The sequence below is a fragment of the Bos javanicus genome, chromosome 26 (genome assembly GCF_032452875.1).
Source record: "Bos javanicus breed banteng chromosome 26, ARS-OSU_banteng_1.0, whole genome shotgun sequence".
Classification (NCBI taxonomy): domain Eukaryota; kingdom Metazoa; phylum Chordata; class Mammalia; order Artiodactyla; family Bovidae; genus Bos; species Bos javanicus.
This window is the reverse complement of record NC_083893.1, coordinates 41,137,472-41,157,543: the sequence shown is the minus strand read 5'-3', so window position 1 is coordinate 41,157,543 and position 20,072 is coordinate 41,137,472. Positions and strand designations below refer to the sequence as shown.

The 20,072-nt window shown below is 38.4% G+C and overlaps 1 protein-coding gene across 12 annotated transcripts in view; it reads left to right on the top strand.

Moving 5' to 3' along the window:
• The window catches only part of ATE1 (arginyltransferase 1), a 161,047-nt gene that overhangs the window by 82,737 nt on the left and 58,238 nt on the right, over positions 1 to 20,072 (top strand). For 11 of the 12 annotated variants that reach the window (XM_061403687.1, XM_061403686.1, XM_061403693.1 and 8 more), the window contains one exon: positions 78 to 177. In XM_061403687.1, coding sequence (XP_061259671.1) covers positions 78 to 177 — 100 coding nt within the window. Of the gene's footprint in view, positions 1 to 77; positions 178 to 9,825; positions 9,865 to 20,072 lie in introns of those variants that run through there. The other variant, XM_061403696.1, reaches the window with a different exon arrangement.

Below are 20,072 nucleotides of genomic sequence, written 5' to 3'. Positions count from 1 at the left end.
AATATATTACCAAATTAAATAGTACTTTGAAATTGGAACTAGATTTAACTGTACTTTCATCTTTATTCTTTTGGCAGAGAAATTGCTTTTACTAGGCAACTTCATGAGAAAACACCTCAACTCAGCTATTACTATATGGGTTTCTACATTCATTCATGTCCCAAGATGAAATATAAGGTAAAGTTGATTTTCATATGTGTCTTGTGTAGATTCAAGTTATGAAAATTAGTGATTTTGTAATTTTTCATCATGTTAGTTTAACATGATTGTATATTTTAATGTAAATCATGAATTATTTTTATGTGTCTTAAACTAATTCTTAGAATCTAGCTTCTTCATTGCATAAAGCCGTGCCTGACCAATAGGCACTTAGTATTTGTTTAATATAGGTTAATCTGTAGTTCACTGAGGATGTAACAATCCCAGCTATTCTAGGACTTCAGTAAGACCCTGCTTACTTGGGATAGCACAGTAATATCCATTAAAAATCTACCTTCTTAAGGTACATCCTCAAGGTATGTATGTGTGTGTGTGTATATATATACCTGTCTTTATCCATTCTTCTCTTGATGGGCACTGAGGTTGCTTCTGTGTCTTGGCTATTGCCAATAATATTGCAGTCAACGTAAGGGTGCATGTATCTACTTGAATTAGTACTTTTATTTGGAAAAATACTCAGAAGTGGAATTGCCAGATTTGTGTGATGGTTCTATTTTTAATTTTTTGAGAAAGTTCCATACTGTTTTCCATAGTGACTGTACCAGTTTGTATTTCCACCTATAGTGTATGAGGGTTCCCTTTTCTTTACATCCTGGTCAACACTTATTTGTTGTCTTTTGATAACAGCCATTCTGACAGGTGTGAAGTGATATGTCATTGTGATTTTGATTTACATGTCTCCACTGATCAGTGATGTTGAGCATCTGTTCATGTGCCTGTTGACCATTTGTATGTCTTCTTTAGAAAAATATCTGTTCAGGTCCTCTGCCCATTTTTTAATTGAGCTGTTTGTTTTTTGATGTTAAGTTTTACAACTCTCTTTAATGAAACTCTTTGATGTTTTCTAAGTATTAGTAGCCCACTGTAAAAGCTCTGGAAAGTATAGAACATTATAAAGGAACAGCCATCCTGCCCACCATAATAACAGTAACCAAATACCTCTGCTCTACTCGGAGCACTGCTTTAAGCGCTGAAGATATGTAAAGATTTGAACATGAACCTTCATCTTAAAACTTGTAATATAGATAAAGATTGCGGGTATTTTATGTAAAATCAGGTCAGTACAGTGCTCTGGTAAGTGGCCTAGCAGGCTGTAGGGTTTGATGCATAAGGTATGGAATAGGGAAGAGTTTAATTAAAAGGGAATAGAGACCCCCCTTCCCCCCGAAAAGAGAGTACATATGACGGGGAAGCACATTTCATGGAGAAGGAGCGTTTAAGTAAGAATTAATAGGTGACAGTGCCATATATATTCATATAAAAAAGGACGGGGAGGGCAGTCACCAGCCAGCCAGCCAGCCAGTCTCTTTTGTAGCTATAGCTGTTATGAGTGTTTTGGGGCCCTGTCTGCTATTAACAATGTACATAACAGTGTAAATATTATAAATGTTAATTGGTTTATGTATAAAGCATGTTAACAGTGTTTCAAGGAATAACTCAGAAGCAAAATAAGTTAATGAATTGGTAATTTTAGTTTGTGGTTCTGTATAATGCTTTTAACATGGTAAGAGATGCAAATGTTAGGTTATTAGAAATAGTACCTAGTAATGCTTGCTAGCACTTCCCGGTGTTTTAATACTCTCTTCAGGCTAAAGTTCTTTGTAAATACAGGCATACCTCATCGATACTGTGGGTTTAGTTCCAGACCACTGCAATAAAGTGAGTATTGCAGTAAATCAAGTCACGTGATATTCTGATTTCCTGGTACACATAAAAGTTACACCATACTGTTAAGTGTGCAGTAGCAGTATGTCTAAAAATACAATGTATTTTTACATATACCTTAAGGTCTTTTACATATACCTTAATTAAAAAATATTTATTGCTGAAAATGCTAGCCATCATTTGAATCTTCATCAAGTTGTGATCTTTTCACTGGTAGAAGGTTTGAAATAGCAAAATGTGACACAGAGACACGAAGTGAGCAAATGCTGTTGGAAAAACAGTGCTGATGGACTTGCTTTTTGACTCAGGGTTTCCTCAAACTTCAATTATAAAAAAGCACAATATCTGCAAAAAGCAGTAAAGGAAAGTGCAGTAGAATGGTGTGTGCTTGTATTACTAAACTTGATATTTCTTAATTTTTATACCATTTTTAATTACTCATACTAGTGAGTAAAACATATGAAGATATTGGGAGTATTTTAAGAATAACTTTTAGGAATCTCACCTTTGCTTTTCCACATCCCCAATATTAATATCTGTTGGAAATTTGGGAACAGTATTAAACCTGTAAAACTAGAGTGCAACTCTGAGTGGAAAGGCAGGTAATGGGAACACTCACTATAACCATTCAAAGCAAAAGTTTAAATTTTCCCAGTATATTATATCATATTCACATTCACATATATATCCCAATATAACGTATACATAGTCACATGTATCTTGGGAAAGACGGTTCTGAAAATTTGTAATATATTTAGTGACTTTGTAAATATTTGTGAGATAATATCATAATGATAAAATTTTGAATATTAAGTTAATTTTATAAAGCCAGTATTTTCTTGGCATGGTGGTTTGAACACTTTTGGGTCCTTAACATTAAAAACATGGTGTTTTAAATTTTTGTATTGTTTTAAGAAAATTGTTTTCATTACATCATGATTGAAAATAAGTCATTTTAAGTAACTGAAGAGTAAAAATATTTTCATTTCAGTTAAGGATATTTTATTATATTTTGAGCAGATCAGAACCCTCCATTTTGAGAGAATAACACAGATGGGAATTTTCAACCAGAAAATGTACTGTTTGAAATTGTAAGATGGGTATTGGTCCAAGCTTGAATATTTCTCATTTCAAGTTGAATGTGTGAAACTAAAGACCAGTAAAAGATAACTCACAGAAAATGACTAGTTAAATGACTATTAAATGACTAAATGACTATTAAAATTTTTCTCACTTATAAGATTGAATTGAGGATAAATTTAGCATATTACTGTAATAGCTAAAATTATCTTCTTTCTTAGAGCATAACTAAGTGTTCAGGGATTAGTAGTGACATGTTTTTAGCCATATTGTAAAATATATGGTGGAAAATATACAGAAGTGGTTTTTACCTGATACTAAAGAAAGAAGGAATATATTTTAAAATAGGAGTATTTTTAATAACTAAGAAAAAGTAGTCTCTTAGGTACCTGGTATACACTAGACGCTGGGAATACAGGTGTTAATACAGTGTAGATGTGGGCTCTGATCTAATGGAGGTTACATCTGAGGGGGCACATACTTGTAATCCAGGACATAAAGTGGCACCGAGCGACTATACCTGAAACTGGGACAATGTTTCATTTGAGTTTTCTGGTATAGATTTAGACATATTAAGTTATAATCTTCACCATATAATGCATTTATAATGTAGGGCAAATTAAAGTATTTAACAGGTTTGAAATACACCAAGAGCTGGTTTGACCTGTTCTCTTTTATTGAATAATGTGTTGTCCTGAAGACATGTTGAAGTGAAGAGCCTATCTTTATGTGTGGGAACGACCATCATTTGATGGGTGGTTTCCAGAGCTTCTGTCATAGTTCCTCTTACCCTGCACCCTGTTTATGTGTGTTGCTCCATCCATCAGGATTGATCCAGCCTTGTGACCTGCGCTGACTAATAGGATAGCACAGAAGTAACTGTCTGAGATTTCAGGCCCAAGCCTTAAGAAGGGGAAGACAGACAGCTTTTGCTTCCTTGGTCTTTGAAGCCAGTCATCATGTATAAGGTCCAAATACCCTACTGGCGTGAGAGGCCACTTGGGAAGCTTCAAGCCATCTTGAATGTTTCAGCTTCAGCCAGGCAACTAGCTGAATGCCAAACAACTAGCTGAATGCAGCTGCCTGATGGAGCTGAACAGACAGGGGCAGAAGAACCATGTAGCTGAGCTGTAGCCAACTCACAGAATCATGAGGTATAATTAATTGTTGTTTTAAACTCTTAAGTTTGGGGTGGTTTTCTTATTCAGCAGCAGATGGCTGAAACACGTGATGTAAGGTGGAAATGAGTAGATACAGTTGTAGATTTCCACGTAGATGAAAGTCATTCTGTGTTGAGCTGTGCAGACTCGTGTCCTGAGTTGAGCTGAACTGATCTGTGAAGTTGCTGACAGCTCAGTGTGAGAGAGTTTTGGCAAAGTTGCTAAATTCATACGTGTGGTCATACCTACAGATGTGCCCCCCACTTGGCTTACGAGAATTCATCTTCATACAGCATTTCATTTAATACCCAGACTTGGGCTTACAAGGCATTTGTTAACATGATGACACATTTTGAGTTTGCTTGTCTTGCTAATGTTGAACACTGCAAGATGAAAATCACCACATGGTCATTTTTGTAGTTACATAGATGACATGTGTGGCTATAGAGCCTCCTCTCAGAGCACTCATGGTTTGCTAGGTGATAGCAGTTCTATTCTTGTGTGTAAGATTCTCTAAAATGCATTGTTACTAAATTATTTTGGTTTTATTGTTCTCTCTTTGTGTATATTTTAAATAAAGGTTGATTTATGTAAATAGTACCTGGTCATATAGGTCATATAGGTTTTGTCTATGGCCATAGTCTTAGAAGAAGGCACAGAATAGTCACAGAGGAATTCAATGAGGGCTGGAAAATAGAAAAGAAAATTGTCTTGATTTGTTGTGTTGTCATTGCTCACTTTAACTGTTATAATTGTGACTGGTTTAATGGGAGTTGCTACTGTTTTGGCATAAATCAGTTCTGAACTGGAGACTCAGGACCTGGCTGAAATGAATGGAAGTTATATCTTCAGCTTAGGAGAGTTTCTCCTTGGAGGAACTGTCCTGCGGAGTGGGGGTGGATGGGATGGTTTTCTGGCTTCTGTCCTCAGAGAATGCTTGTCTTCTTTGTCTGCTCCTCTCTCAGTTCCAGGGTGGTTGCTGGCCTTCCGACATCATTAGCCATCAGTGGTGTCTAGAATCAGAAGAGGTGATATACTCTGCTGTGTCTTTTTTTTTTTTAATACAATTTTTAATTGTGATAAAATGTACATAACAAAATTTATCTTATTTTAAGTGCTCAGTTCAGAAGTATTAAGTATATTCGTGCTGTTGTATAGCCATCACCAGCATCCATCTCTAGAACTCCTTTTACCTTGCAGAACTGAGACTCTGATCCCATTAAGCAATAGCTCCCCATTCCCCTAGCTGCATTATTACTAATAGCTCAGCATTCCTCTCTCCCCCAGACCCTGTAACCACCATTGTTCTGAATTTGACTTCTCATGGGCAGAGTAGGCTGCAGTCCATGGGATTGCTAAGAGTCGGACACAACTGAGCGACTTCACTTTCACTTTTCTCTTTCCTGCATTGGAGAAGGAAATGGCAACCCACTCCAGTGTTCTTGCCTGGAGAATCCCAGGGACGGGGGAGCCTGGTGGGCTGCCGTCTATGGGGTCGCACAGAGTTGGACACTACTGAAGCGACTTTGCAGCAGCAGCAGGTACTTCATATAAGTGGAATCATACATTGTCTATCTTTTTGTGACTGGCTTATTTCACTTAGCATGTGCTTAAGGTTCATCCATGTTGTAGCAGGTGTCGGAATTTCATTCTTTTTTAAGGCTGAATAATATTCCATTGTATGTATATGCCACATTTTGTATATGCATACATTCATTGATGGACACTTGGTGTGCTTCCACCCTTTGGATGTTATGACTAATGCTTCTGTGAATGTGGATGTACAAATATCTGTTCAAAATTTCTTCTCCATGTTGTCCCTCAGACTGCAAACGTAAGGCTGTTCTGTGATCTGAAGGAGGTGTTTTTACTGAGCTCTTTATCCAGATTTGTGTGCAGGCCAACGTAAACAGTGATTCAGGCAGTCCGCTTTGGTATCATGACATGGCCAGACATCAGATAGTTGAAACATCAGAAGGAGTTCAGAAGTGTCAGAAAAGGAACAAAAGGCTAATTCATCAGTGATTAATCATTCCTAAACTCAGTGCCTTGGCTTGACTGCGGTCAAACTGCACTTGTGGAATTCTGTAGGAGTTTGCCTAAAAGAAGGTTATTATTGTTATAAAAGCACCTAAAATTAAAAAAAAAAATTGGCGTTTACAGAGCTGCATCTGCAGAATCCTGTACTGCTGAGATCCCCAAGCTCCCAAACTGTTGAAAGTTTCCTGACCAGACAAATTAGCAAATGTTATTTTACTGCAATCTTGAAACCCAGGCCGATGTATTTGAGTGGTTGTGGTAGTGACTTCGCTACTGCTGGCTTGAAAGAAATACAGATGATCTCATCACTTACCCATAGCACAGAACAAACCACTCGAATTTTTGATTCAGCGTCTTTTTTTCTTGATGTTAAAATAAGTGTCCAGTGAACTAGACGTGGTCAGAAAAAATGACCACAGAGTAACTGTAGTAAGGGATTTCTGATGGCTCCTCCAGGCAGTAGGAGGTAAAAGAATGACACGCTCATTATGTATTCTTGTTTTTAAAGTTGTCACACGTGGTGTAGTAAGGGATTTCTGATGGCTCCTCCAGGCAGTAAGGAGGTAAAAGAATGACACGCTCATTATGTATTCTTATTTTTAAAGTTGTCACACGTGGAATTTCACCACATTAGAGTCAAAAGCATGGTCATGTGTTCTAAGCTGCTCATTGCAGATGAGAAAATTAACGCTCAATGTGATTCCTGCCCAGAGTTTGCTTTAATTCACATTTTATAATTTTAGCAACTTGGAGAGTTGTAAGAATTGAAATTCATATAAATGGCATTGTTTATCAGACTTACAATGAGGTATATATAACTTTTTATTTTGGAGAAACCTAAAATGCTTGCATATTAAGTAAAAGTAAACTTTAACTGGTGCTTCCCTGGTAGCACAGTTGTTGAAGAATCTGCCTGTAGTGCGGGAGACCTAGGTTCGATCTTTGGGTTGGAAAGATCCTCTGGAGAAGGAAATGGCAACCCTCTGCAGTATTCTTGCCTGGAAAATCCTATGGACAGAGGAGCCTGGCGGGCTACAGTCCATGGGGTTGCAGGAGTCAGACACGACTTAGTGACTAAATCACTAGAAAGTGGAAGCATTGACAAACATTAACTGGGAAATAAGAACACTGTTGATCAATACCTGATCTTCCCCATCCTTTTCCTCATGTCTGTTTCCACAGTGAAATGGAAAGGTTGGTACAGAACCTGATTTCCTAACCTTTGAAAAACCTGAATCATCTTTGGAGCTTTTAAAATATCCTCAAGCTCAAGTTCTGCCCTAACCTATTGTTTGCCATCTTCCTTTAGATAGCCCTGTTCTCTGACTCCCCGTGCTGTTGTAGGTACCTTTGAACTGCCATTCCTTCCCACCTGACCCTGCGTTTCTTGGATCTGAAAGCGATCTCACTCATCCCTTCTCCCTTTCCAGACCCGGCATGGGCACTTGCTCTTCAGGGAAGCCTTCTCTGTGTCTCCCACCTGGGCCCCTGCCCACTCCACCCGTGGAGAACCGCCTCGGTCCTTTGACCTTGGTCCTGGCTCAGTGCTTCATCTGTGGCTCCCCTTGTGCTCTGCTGTTGCAGGCGTGCTCTCAGCCAGCGTTCATGGAAGGCCAGCTCTGTATAAAGCATCACGCTGGATGCCAGGGCAAGAGGAAAGTGATCACACGTGGTCCCTGCTTGTCAGTTCCTTGAGCAAACTGTGTCTTACCTGTCACTGTCCCTAGGGCCTACCAAATCCATTGGCAAAGAGAAGGTGCTCAGTGAGTTTACTGACACGCATGACATGTGGAAGGCAGGCACCCACCTGCATGGTTAAAACCAAGAAGTGGAGGAACTAAAGTGAGGGCTGGCTTTCTCTGCAGGCCATTCTCACAGAGACACTGAGCTTCAGGAAAATCTGAGCCCCATCTCAGAGTACAGTTTATACTTTCCATGAATTGCCTGTCTGTAGTTGTTTCTTTTCTAAGTCAGCTTGTCATCTAAGTGTGATGTGTATATGGAAAAGTGTACTGTTCTTAAGCGTACAACTTGGCAGATGTTCACATGGTGACCACACTTGTGCAACCAGCACCAAGATTGACACAGAACATTCCAGTTCCCCACAAACCTCTTTCATGTCCCCCTTGATTGTTATCTCACCCCCAAAGGCAATTGCAAAAGACTAATAATGCCTGTTTTTACGCTTGACAGGAGTGGAATCACTTGGTGTATTTTAGTTTGTGATTGGCTTGTTTCACTCAGCAGTACATTTGTAAGATTTACCCACATTCTCGTGTGTACAGTGTGTGGTTGCTTTTCATGCCTTTATGTTCATTCTGTTGTGGTTGGACTGTTTCTAGGTTTTGGCTAATATACAACTGCAACTTTGAACATTTCTTACATGTCCCTTCATTAACATATGTCTGCATTTCTCACACATATAGACTAGATTGGAGATTGTGGGAATATTCAGGTTTAGTTCATATTGCATAGCATGTTTGTAACTGATTATCCTAATTTATACTCTCACCAGCAGCAGACCTTCTGATAGCTGTGTAGCAAGGATGGTGCATTGTGGGTTTAATTTGCATTGCTGTTGCCTGGCGATGCTGAGCATCTTGTCATTTTTCTGTTGGCCATATGTAAAGCATCTGTTCGTGCCTTTTGCCCATTTATCTCCTGGAATGTCGATCTCCAGTACTTGTAGACATTATATATTCTGGGTATAATCCTTTGTTGCATAAATATTTTACAGATATCTTCTTCCACTCAATGCTTACCTTTTCTTTTTCTGATGAGCAGAAATTTCTAATTTTCATGTAAACTGGTTTATCTTATTGCTTTTGTGTCTTGTTCAATGGAAATCTGCCCACCCTGTGGCCATGGAAATGTTTTTTTTTTTTTTGTATTTTCTTCTTTTACCTTTCACAATTCAGTAATCTGTCTGAAATTGATTTTTGTGTATGGTTGGGTCAGAGGTCAAGACTGAATTTTTTTTCCAACTGTATAATTACTTTTAGTTTCTTAAGGGTACTGTCCAGCACATACTAGTTTAATAAACATGTCAGTTATTTCCATCACTATATTTGTGTTACGGTAAAGTATCCTAGCTTTACCTTTTCACACTTAGCATTGATTCCATTAAATAACCAAAATCCTTACTTAGAATTATATTGGTCGGTCCTACAGGGAATACTTGACTTAAGTACGAATGATGTGCAGATAAATCACTTCCACTTGTACATTTCTTCCAAATAACTTGTGAAAATAAAAGCTGTGGAGAATCTCTTGAAACAGGATGATACATTGTATGCAAATTCAGTTTGAATGATTAAAACACAATGAAAAGCTCTTTGTTAATAGTTGTAATACCAAACATCATTTGGCAGTCACATTCCATTTTATCATTTGCCTGTATTATTGTTTATGGTATGTATATGTGTATATGTATGTGTGATCATACAAAAGTTTTAAATTTTTATATAGCCTGATTTAATAATCCTTTTTCTCTATGGTTTCTGGCTTCAGTAACATGCTCTAAAAAGACCTTTTCCTCCCCCATGTATTAAAACTGTTACATCCTCCTCTTCTTTTCACTTTGCAAGAGTCATCTTAGGTTTGTTTCCACTCTGAAATGCTGCCCGACTCTCCTACATACAAGTGTGTGTTTTCATTGCAGCTTGCGTGTTGATACCTGACGTGCACTGCGCTGTGTTACGCTGTTGTTGCTATTCAGTCACTCAGTTGTGTCCAGCTCTGTGACCCCGTGGACTGCAGCCCTCCATGCTTCCGTGGCCTTCGCTTTATCCAGAGTTTGCTCAGACACATGTCCATTGAGTCGATGATGCCATCTAACTTTCTGTGTTACAACTGTGTTACAACTGCTTGTTTTCTTGTCTGTTTTGGCTCTAAGCTTCTTGAAAGATAGAGTTTGAGCTCATTTATTACTTACTGTAGCAGCAACCCCTGATTAATAGTAAATGTTCAGTGTATCTTTAAATGACTGGATGGAGATAAAAGAATATTGAATAATTTGATTACAGGTTAGAGGGAAAGTACATATCTACGCCAAATAAAGTGGCCCCATTTGGGATTTCTACAGAATAGATCTTTTTATAACTTTGGCAAGGTTAGTGAAATGTAATTTTATTAAAATGTTTACTTTTAGAATAATGAGAAAGTTACTTTGTTTTAATTTTCAGGTGATCAGTGAAGGTACTCTTGAATTTGCTTTTTTCTTTAAATTGACAAAGCATTGCAAATAATTTAAAACATCTGTAATTCTGCAGTGATAGTGCTGTATAATATGTGGTTTATATTTGAATTAAAAGTTTATTTTTAAATTGATTTAGAGATTTATCTACTTGAATAAAGTTAATAATTTGTAAAATCCTTCAAATAACAGAACACAGTATAAAGAATTTTTTCTAGGAAGTATAATTATAGATTTTGGTAGTTATGTAAGTATATAACCTAAATACTATTTTAATTAACATTAATTTGTTTCATGACCTAGCTTTGACTGAGTTCCTATTTCCGCTTATCCTAAAATAGTGGTTCTCTATCAGGGGCGGTTTGTGCCCCTGTCCCCACCTCATCTCATTTCTGAAAACTTTGATTGTCCCAGTTGAGCCAGTGGGGGAGAGGTATGTATGCTACTGGTATTTTGAGCCAGAGAATTCTTTTTTGATGTGGACTGTGTATTGTAAGGCTAGGATGCCTCTAAACATTCTACAATGTACAGTCTCCAGCAAAAAAGAATTCTCTGTTCAAAGTATCAGTAGTGCTAAGGCTTGAGAAATCCTGTTTTCAGGGGTTACCTACTTGGCATTGAAGTCTGTAGGGCTTTACAGTTGCTGAGTTACCGCAGGTAATTTGACTACTGCTGTCAAAAAGGAACTGCCAGAAAGATTAATTTTGGGTTCACCATAACAGTCTTGAAATAAACTATCCTGTATGACACACCAGAGAGAAGTTTCTCGTGTCTAATTCATGACCCTGTGCAGCCATAAGCTTATTGATGACCCCAGGACTGTCTTAAATTTTCTTTGGGGGCTTATGTGTGGCCTTTATGTCAGCTTAAAGGTAATTTAATGTTTCTGTACAATGCGATTTATCTCTAGCAAATCTTGAGGTCTCTTACAAGGAGCAACAGAAACAAGTAAGGTTAAAATTTCCAAAATGCATCACTTTGCTGTTTTAGTTCTGATGTGTGTGGTAAGGTCTGTCTTAAGTGTTTATAAATTGTTTTGTTTTTCTTTCTTTGTAGAAAAAGAGAGAAACTTGGCATCTTCATAATAGCCAAGTGAATTGCTGTCCCTGGCAGCTAAATTCAGTTCATCTTTTTTAGTACAAAGAGCACAGTGTTGGCTTATACGTTTTCGGATGGGCACTTATAGTCCTTTTCAGCTTTAGTGGCATAGGGCTGTTTGGCGCATCCCTTGCTCCTGGACTGCACCCTGGTGTGGTTGGAACTAAGCTGTTACAGAGAGGCACATGCACAGAAGTGTTTGTTGTTTTTCTTGCCTAGTATGCTACCTTGGTGTTGATGTGAGAATAAAACCAGTCCTCAGCCTTCCTTCCCCCGTGCCTCCAGGACTCCCTAGCATGGCTCAGGTCTTCTTTCCTTCTTAGATTTATACATCTTCTCCTGGGTCTCATATCTTCCTTCTGAAGAAAATAAGGCAACTGTAAGATTTTTACACTTGACCCTTTTCTTTCAGAAGCCTTCTAGTCTAAATAAGTGGCAGTAGCTAAAGGGAAGCAGCCTTGAGGAGTGTAATTATCTCAGACAGACAGCAGTGAGGTGACAGTGACAACGGTGAGAGGCAGAGGAAGCCCGGTGTCCACTGCTGGAGGACCTTCCCAGCAGTCACCCCACTGTCTTGGAATTGTTTGAGGATGGTTTATGTTGTGAGAACTGTTTTGCTAGGAAATCCATGGTCTCTCCCACAGTTCTCTTAGATCCACCTTTCTTTGCTTGGTCTTCAGGGGTTCCCTCTTCTCCTGTTTCTTCACCGTCTGCCTGTAGACATACCTTTGCCCCCCATTTTTCTATTATGTTTGTCCTATGCAGAGAAATCCACTGCACTCAAATGTCTGCCATGCCCATACCTCTCTTCTGATGGAAATTCCTATTCCTATAGTGTCTGCCCAAGGAAATGGAGTCTTTGAGTTTAGGTTACAATGCTTAGCTCCATGTAACTCGGTTAATTGAACTAAGCATGGGTGCTTAGTCATTCAGTCGTGTCTGACTCTTTGCGGATCTCCCATGGACTGTAGCCCACCAGGCTCCTTTCCATGGGGATGCTCCAGGCAAGAATACTGGAGTGGGTAGCCATTTCCACTCCAGTGGGTTAAGCATGAGTGCCTAACCCAAAGGTGGTCACTCTAGGGTAAAGTAGCAGTAATATTATGTAAGATGATGTATTTTGTAATATTAAAGCTTTGCCTGCTGAATAGTGGATGACTAAACCATTCAGATCTACTCTTTTAAGGAAGTTTGAATTAAGACAGTAGGAAGGATCAGTAGTTAGTGGGAGTAGACACAGAGATTAGTAACATAGAGAACAGTAACAAAGGCTCAGAGTTAGATTAGGGCTTTGTAAGCACAGGTCTGTAAAGTTTGAATTATAGGCAGACCTTTTACACATGCACATTTATCTTGAGAATAGAGTTCATGGATTTCTTTCATCTGGTTTTCAAAGGGGCTTGTGAATCAAAAGATAGCAAGATGAGTGAAGAGAGAGGTGGTGGGGAGAATAGAAGCTGAGACAGAGAATGGCAGATGAAAACACAGATTGGGGTCTCCTGCTGCTGAAGGCATGTGGATGGCCTCTTGTTAGACCTACTTGCCAGATCTTGAATTACAATCTGTTATCCACAAGGCCTTCATCTAGCCTAGGTTTCCTTCCCTCCCTGGATAGCCTGGAATTCTCTGGAGCCTGACCCTAGGTGGGTAACATTTCTGCCTTCATTCTCTTATGTTACTCCCTAAAATGCTCTATTCCCCTCTACCATTAGTACTAGCCACTTAGTGGATCACTTGAGTGAATTCCTTTGTTTCTTTAACCTAAAGAACCAAACGAATAAGCTTGTCTGTCAACAGCATGGATGTGTTAGAAAAGGCAACAGTTGTGCCAGTTCCCTAGGTATCCCCATTGTTAATAATGAGCAGTACCTTTGTAGGCATGTTCATGTAAGTGAACCACTCACTCATCCAAGGTTGAGATGGAGAATAAGGGGAGAAAGAGCTGGTCAAGTATTCTGTATAAACAACACTCAATAAAATTCCATAAGGAGTTTTTACTCTTTCCAGCCAGTGAAACATTTTATCTTCTGTTTCCAAGACCTTGTCCTTAGGGATGTGATGGAGGGTTCAAAGAGTGGTTGATTAACCATGTTTGTGTCTGGGCTTGATGTTGTTATTTAGTGAGATAAATGCTACACAGAAAACATTGACTCAAAAATTAATGTGAACAGATGGAAGAGAATATTATGTTATCTCAAGTTTTAACGTATTGAAACAGATTGCTGGGGTTGAGAATTTTCTTCCCTGAGAATTCTGAGAAACAGTGATGGCAGACATCTTTGTGGTCAAGAAAGAGATACATGGCTTTCATACCTTAGAGACACAGAGAGGGTCATCTCAGGTCTTTGGCCTAAATCTATGAAAACTGAGACCAAGATGGTGGTGATAATGAGTTTATAGTTTTTCCTAGGAAATGTAATAGTTGCTTTTGTAACTTGGAACTACCCAAGTTTAACATGTGTTTAATTTTTACAGAGTTTTGCTGCTTTTTATCACATATTTGGCCAAAGTTTTGAACTTGTTTTTCAAACCAAATTATGATAAAGAATTGAAGGGAAGGGGTATCAGACAGAAAATGTGTGTTTTCTTTTTTCACTAATTCCCCAATAAAGCTTTTAATTCTTTTCATTAATAATTCTATTACAGGACAAATAGTTCAAGCAGTAAAAATCAGAAATATATAACTCATTTAAACTAACTAGCTGTGTTTCTTTGAATTTCAAGGTGAGAAAAGTTTTGAGTGCTACTCGGCCACCTTGATGGGTCAGAAATGATAAATACTCAGAAGCAGACTTAGGAAAATAAGAATTTTTTTTTTTTTTTAATAAGATCCATTTCTGCAACTTCCCTGGCAGTTCAATGGGTAAGACTTCGCCTTCAAAAGTAGGGGGTGTGGGTTCAGTCCCTGATGGGAGCTAAGATCCCACATGCCTTGTGGCTAAAAAAGTAGAACATAAACAACAGAGGCAGTCTTATAACAAGTTCAGTAAAGACTTTAAAAATGGTCCCTGTTTAAAAAAAGGCAACTTTAAAAAGTTTGTTTCTTCCCTCTTGTTATCATTTATGGTTTTTTGGGGATTTTTTTGTTTGTTTACTTTTTAATTCTCTTTCCATCAGTTTTCAATGAACCGAGGAAAAATCAGAGTGCCCTAGGACTGTTTGTTTGTGTGCCTCTGGTTTTATCATGGAGTTACAGACTTTAGTCACCTATCCTAGTAAGAATTTAGAGTAAGGCTCCTAGAGGGGAAATTTCTGTCCTGTCCATGTTTAAGGTCTCATATTCCAGTAGAGCACCTTGTAGTTGCATTGCTCCTGGCTCTTAAGGAAAACATCATGAAAATGGTAAAAATATTCTCTTACTTTTGGATACTGAATCTTAGAAGAAGAATCTAGAGAGATAAGTATTCTTATTGCTTTCGTTCAGATTAAACCTAATAAACTAATTCCCGGAGGCTTTGCTAAATTCTTTGTTGGAGTCAGCTTAGTAGGATTGGTGAGTGAATCTTAGATGAGAGCCTGGCAAACAGTTCTACTTGTGTTCTGAGCATGGGGAGTGATAGTTTTGTTAACCCAGGGCTCTGCTTTGGAAACCCTGCCATTTCCAGACATGGCCTGAGGCCCTCAATTAGTATTCTAAGTGAGACTTAAAAGCAGAGGGCTCAGTTCTGTTATTGTATTATAGTTATTGGTCCAGTGGTAGACTTTATTTATTTAACCATTTTGGGGAAATATTTTTGAGCTTTCAGAAAAGTTGTAAGAATAAGAATGATGCAAAGAGAAAGTATATACCCTTCACTCACATTTACCTCGTTGTCTCCCCTACACCCTTGTACATACATAGATACGTGTGTGTGTTTATACATGTACACACATTTTTTAAAGCTGTTTCAAAGTAAATTGGTTATGCTATGTGATTCTTTACTTTGCTTATTTATGCCAGGTACATTTTATAAATAAGTGTTCTGTAATTATTAGCTCAGATAATACAATTCTAGACATGGGTGTTATTTTTTTCCCCATTTATGGATAAGACTGTAACTAACCTACAACTAGTTACTGTTAGAGGATTTGCCTTCAGCTAGATTGAGGCTAAAGCTGTGTTGTATTGCTTCTCTTGGAGGATGTTTCCAGTGTGAAGACTTTCATGTAGGTTTTAAAAGCGCTCCTGATCTCATAGGCCGTTAAAGTACAGATTTCATCTATTCTAAAATATGCATTTTCTTTTCTCTTTTTCACCTTAGAAAAACCTGGATGTGTATCTTACAATGGATAATGATGTTGTTGACATTATAAATGTGTGTGTGCACACTTGGTTGTTACTTTTGGGGTATGTGTCTTGACACTGAGTCAGAGGTAGCTTCTGTGTGTGTGGGTATATGTGTTTTCTGTTTCCCACTTGAAAGGGAAAATGATATTCTAGGTTACCAGCTCCAAGGCGTGGAGGAGCTATTGTGTTTTATTTAATATTGTAGACTTGCTTAAAGATCAGACATGCTGAGTCTTTACAAGTAAAAGGTATAAACATTTCTGAAAGGCAACTGAACCCTCCAGAGCTGTTTGGATTTGTATCACTTGTGGTGTGAGGATTATTAGAATTGATTGGGTGGAATAATTTGTGCAGTTGCAGAATTACCTTGCTTTGAGATGACTATTTTCTTCTTTCTGTTCTGCCCTTTCCCTATTCTATTCCTTTTTTTTTTTTTCCATTTTTAAAATCATAGTTCTTGTAGAAGAGGAAATAAATAAGGGGAATATTAAAAATAAAAATTGCCTACAACTCTGTCACCCAGGACTAATCACTGTTGACATTTTGCTGTATTTTGTAAATATACATGCATTTCTTTCTTCCTCACAGTTGTTATGATGTATGCAGTACTCTTTTCTACCTTCTTATACTTGTTCATGAGTATTTTCCTATTGTTCTTAAGTGTTTCATATCCCTTGGATTTTAAGTGGCTTTAAATGTTCTAATAATGTGCCATAATTTTTCGAGCTCTTACTGTATGTTAAGTTCTTTTAATTCTTTGTTATAAATAACTCAACATCTTTTTGTATATTTCTTTTTGAGACATTGTCACAAAATTTGTTCTTTTGAGCATTCATGCTGTACATAAGGAATTCACCCATTTCGTGTGTCTCTTCATTTGGGACATTTTCTTCCAGGAAGAGTAGTGAAGTGACATGAAATGAAGTGAAAGTTGCTCAGTTGTGTCCGACTCTTTGCCATCCGACTCTTTGCCACCTGACTCTTTGCCACCCAACTCTTTGCGACCCCATGGACTGTATCCCACCAGAATCCTCTGTCCATGGAATTCTCCAGGCAAGAATACTGGAGTGGGTAGCCATTCCCTTCTCCAGGGGATCTTCCCAGCCCGGGGATTGAACCTGGGTCTCCTGCATTGCAGGCAGATTCTATACTGTCTGAGCCGTTAGGGAAGGATGAGTAGAGGGACATCATATACTAGAAGCTACTGAAAATTAGACCAGGAAACACATGCAGGAATATAACAGGAAACATCTTGTTTTAGGAAAAATAACCCAGTTGATTTTCCTTTTTTCTTTATCGCCTAAAATGTTACACTAACAAGTCTTTTGACTGCCTTTAGTTCTTATAAACTGATGAAATATAAGTTTATTTCTGTTTGTACAGTGTTTTGGATTTATTTAGGTACTGATAGATGTATCCTGCCTTTTAGGAGTCAGCAGTACTGTTCTCTGGTGGCGGTTTTAATTTTAAGCTGAAGTACTAAAAGGTTGCTTCTGTTCTTTTAGTACTTCCCAGCCTTAGTTTGTGAGTTCTCAAGAGGATTATAAGGAAAGTGGAATAACTCGGTGATGTCAGTCCCCTTTGTGATAAGGGAAGTAAAAGTTCTCTTTGTAATTTTATTTCTCTTAAGAGGACAGTTTAACAGGAAAAAATGAGGGATACCTCAAACAATATAAAGATAGATAGTTGTGTTTTGCCATTTTTGTTCTTTTTTGTTTTTCCCCCTTCTTTAGCTTTATTTTTTTAGGCCATATACAGTGCAACAGTGGCTCTGTCCTGACTTTATTCCACTTTTTTCTTTTAACACCTAAGTAGGGTCACCTAATCTTTCTGTAGATAAACCTTTTCAACTTTCACCTTCAGCTCCCAAAGCAGAAGAATCCTGGAACTGTGCTGTGGTGGGTCAGCACTGTATCCAGGTTTAATTGCTGGGACTATCTTTTGTGCCTCTCTGTGCAGTGCCTTGAATCTGTTCCATTTGTGTTCAGTTTATCTGTTGATGCCCTTCCATTCCTTCCATAAAACTCATCCAGTGCCATGGCAGTCTGAATGCTTATGGCTGGTAAGCTTCAATTTAATATATGCATGAATATATGCATGCATATCTGTTTTTGTCAGTTTTTTATGCCTATTTTACTAGTTATGGTAATAATACAGTTTATTTCAAAGTAAACTGGTGAAAGATGCTTTAGTTATTTGCATTAAGCTTAATTTGAATGATGTAGATAGACTCAAAGCTGAGTCATAAAAAATTGCTGCTGCATTTGTTGTGGATGAGATAAATAAAAGCACTTAGGGTTAAAAAAAAAAAAAAAAAAGCCCGTAATAATCTGGAAAGATTCTGCACTTTCCTAAGAATAGGTGCTCAGTGCGCTTTAAAGACTAGTAACCGAAAGTCCCAGTGATGCATCCTCAGAGAAGAGGCTTGGTCCTAAATCTGAGAATGGCTAATGAATGTACAGTTACTTATTTTAGCTGTTAAAGGTATGTATGTTTGTACACATATATACTGTAATGGGCATTTTTAATTGATGCACCACTACTAATCCTGTTCACTTTGGATAAGATCCCTTTTGCTATAAAGTATTCTATAATATTCAGAAAACTCAACATTCAGAAAACGAAGATCATGGCATCCGGTCCCACCACTTCATGGGAAATAGATGGGCAAACAGTGGAAACAGTGTCAGACTTTATTTTTGGGGGCTCCAAAATCACTACAGATTGTGACTGCAGCCATGAAATTAAAAGACGCGTACTCCTTGGAAGGAAAGTTATGACCAACCTAGATAGCATATTCAAAAGCAGAGACATTACTTTGCCAACAAAGGTTCGTCTAGTCAAGGCTGTGGTTTTTCCTGTGGTCATGTATGGATGTGAGAGTTGGACTGTGAAGAAGGCTGAGCGCCAAAGAATTGATGCTTTTGAACTGTGGTGTTGGAGAAGACTCTTGAGAGTCCCTTGGACTGCAAGGAGATCCATCCAGTCCATTCTGAAGGAGATCAGCCCTGGCATTTCTTTGGAAGGAATGATGCTGAAGCTGAAACTCCAGTACTTTGGCCACCTCATGCGAAGAGTTGACTCATTAGAAAAGACTGATGCTGGGAGGGATTGGGGGCAGGAGGAGAAGGGGACGACAGAGGATGAGATGGCTGGATGGCATCACTGACTCGATGGACGTGAGTCTGAGTGAACTCCAGGAGTTGGTGATGGACAGGGAGGCCTGGCGTGCTGCGATTCATGGGGTCGCAAAGAGTCGGACACGACTGAGCGACTGATCTGATCTGATTCTATAATATTTATAGACTTTTTTATCTGTATAAATATATCTTTGCTGGAAGATACTCAAGTTGTGACTAAGTAGATCTAACAAATAAATATTGCTATATAGCTACATACAAGCCTTCAGTCTTGGTGTATTAGAATTTGAGAGTCACTTAGTGTGGTTTTGTGCTTACCTCTCCATAGTTGCCACTCAAGTCTTACATCAAAGCCTTATTAAATTTGCCTCACTCTTTCAGTCCTCCTAGACCCTGGAATTTTGCTCTTGAACCTTAATCTATGTTGGTGTCTGTTACTGAAGGCAGGTTCTACGGTTACCTGCCTCCTTGCTCTTTTTAGTTCTCTGGAACCTTCTCTGAATGACTTGCTCAGGTTCATCTCTGTAGGTTCCATCTCTGGCCAGCCATAATCTGGACTCTTTGTCACAAATCAAACTCTGGTTCTGATGATGGCTTTTCAAAAACCAATGTTCTACATGTTCAGTTTTTGAAACATAAATGTCTTACATCTTTCTTAACATCCTTCAATTCATAATAATAGGACTTTTTTTTTTTTGAAAGAAACGTTTTTATGCCTCAGTAGCATATTATACATATTGAAAAATGAACCAAAGTGTGGAGCCCCTATGGAAATCACAAGGTAAACACACCCATGATCCTTATTGTCTACTGGAAATTGAAATTTCTCTCCCTGGCAGTCATTCTGTACAGGACTAAGCTGTAAATCTTGTAGGTTTACAGGCCATGTGGTCTGCCGTCGTAGTGAAAGCAGCCGTGGAAGATATTTCAACAGATGGGCATGGCTGGGCTCCAGTGAAACTTTAGTTATGGACTCTGAGATTTAAATGTCATGTAATTTTCACATGTCATAAGCTATTACTCTTCTTTTGATTTATTTGAAACCATTAAAAAATGTGAAAATCGTTCTTAGATCGTGGGCTGGTTGTGGAAAAGCAGCAGACCAGATCCGGCCCATCGCTGTAGTTTGCTGACTTCTACTCTGCAGATGCCATTAACCTTCAGCTCACTCCCTGCAGAAACAGCCTCTGTTCCTCTAAGGTGGCATC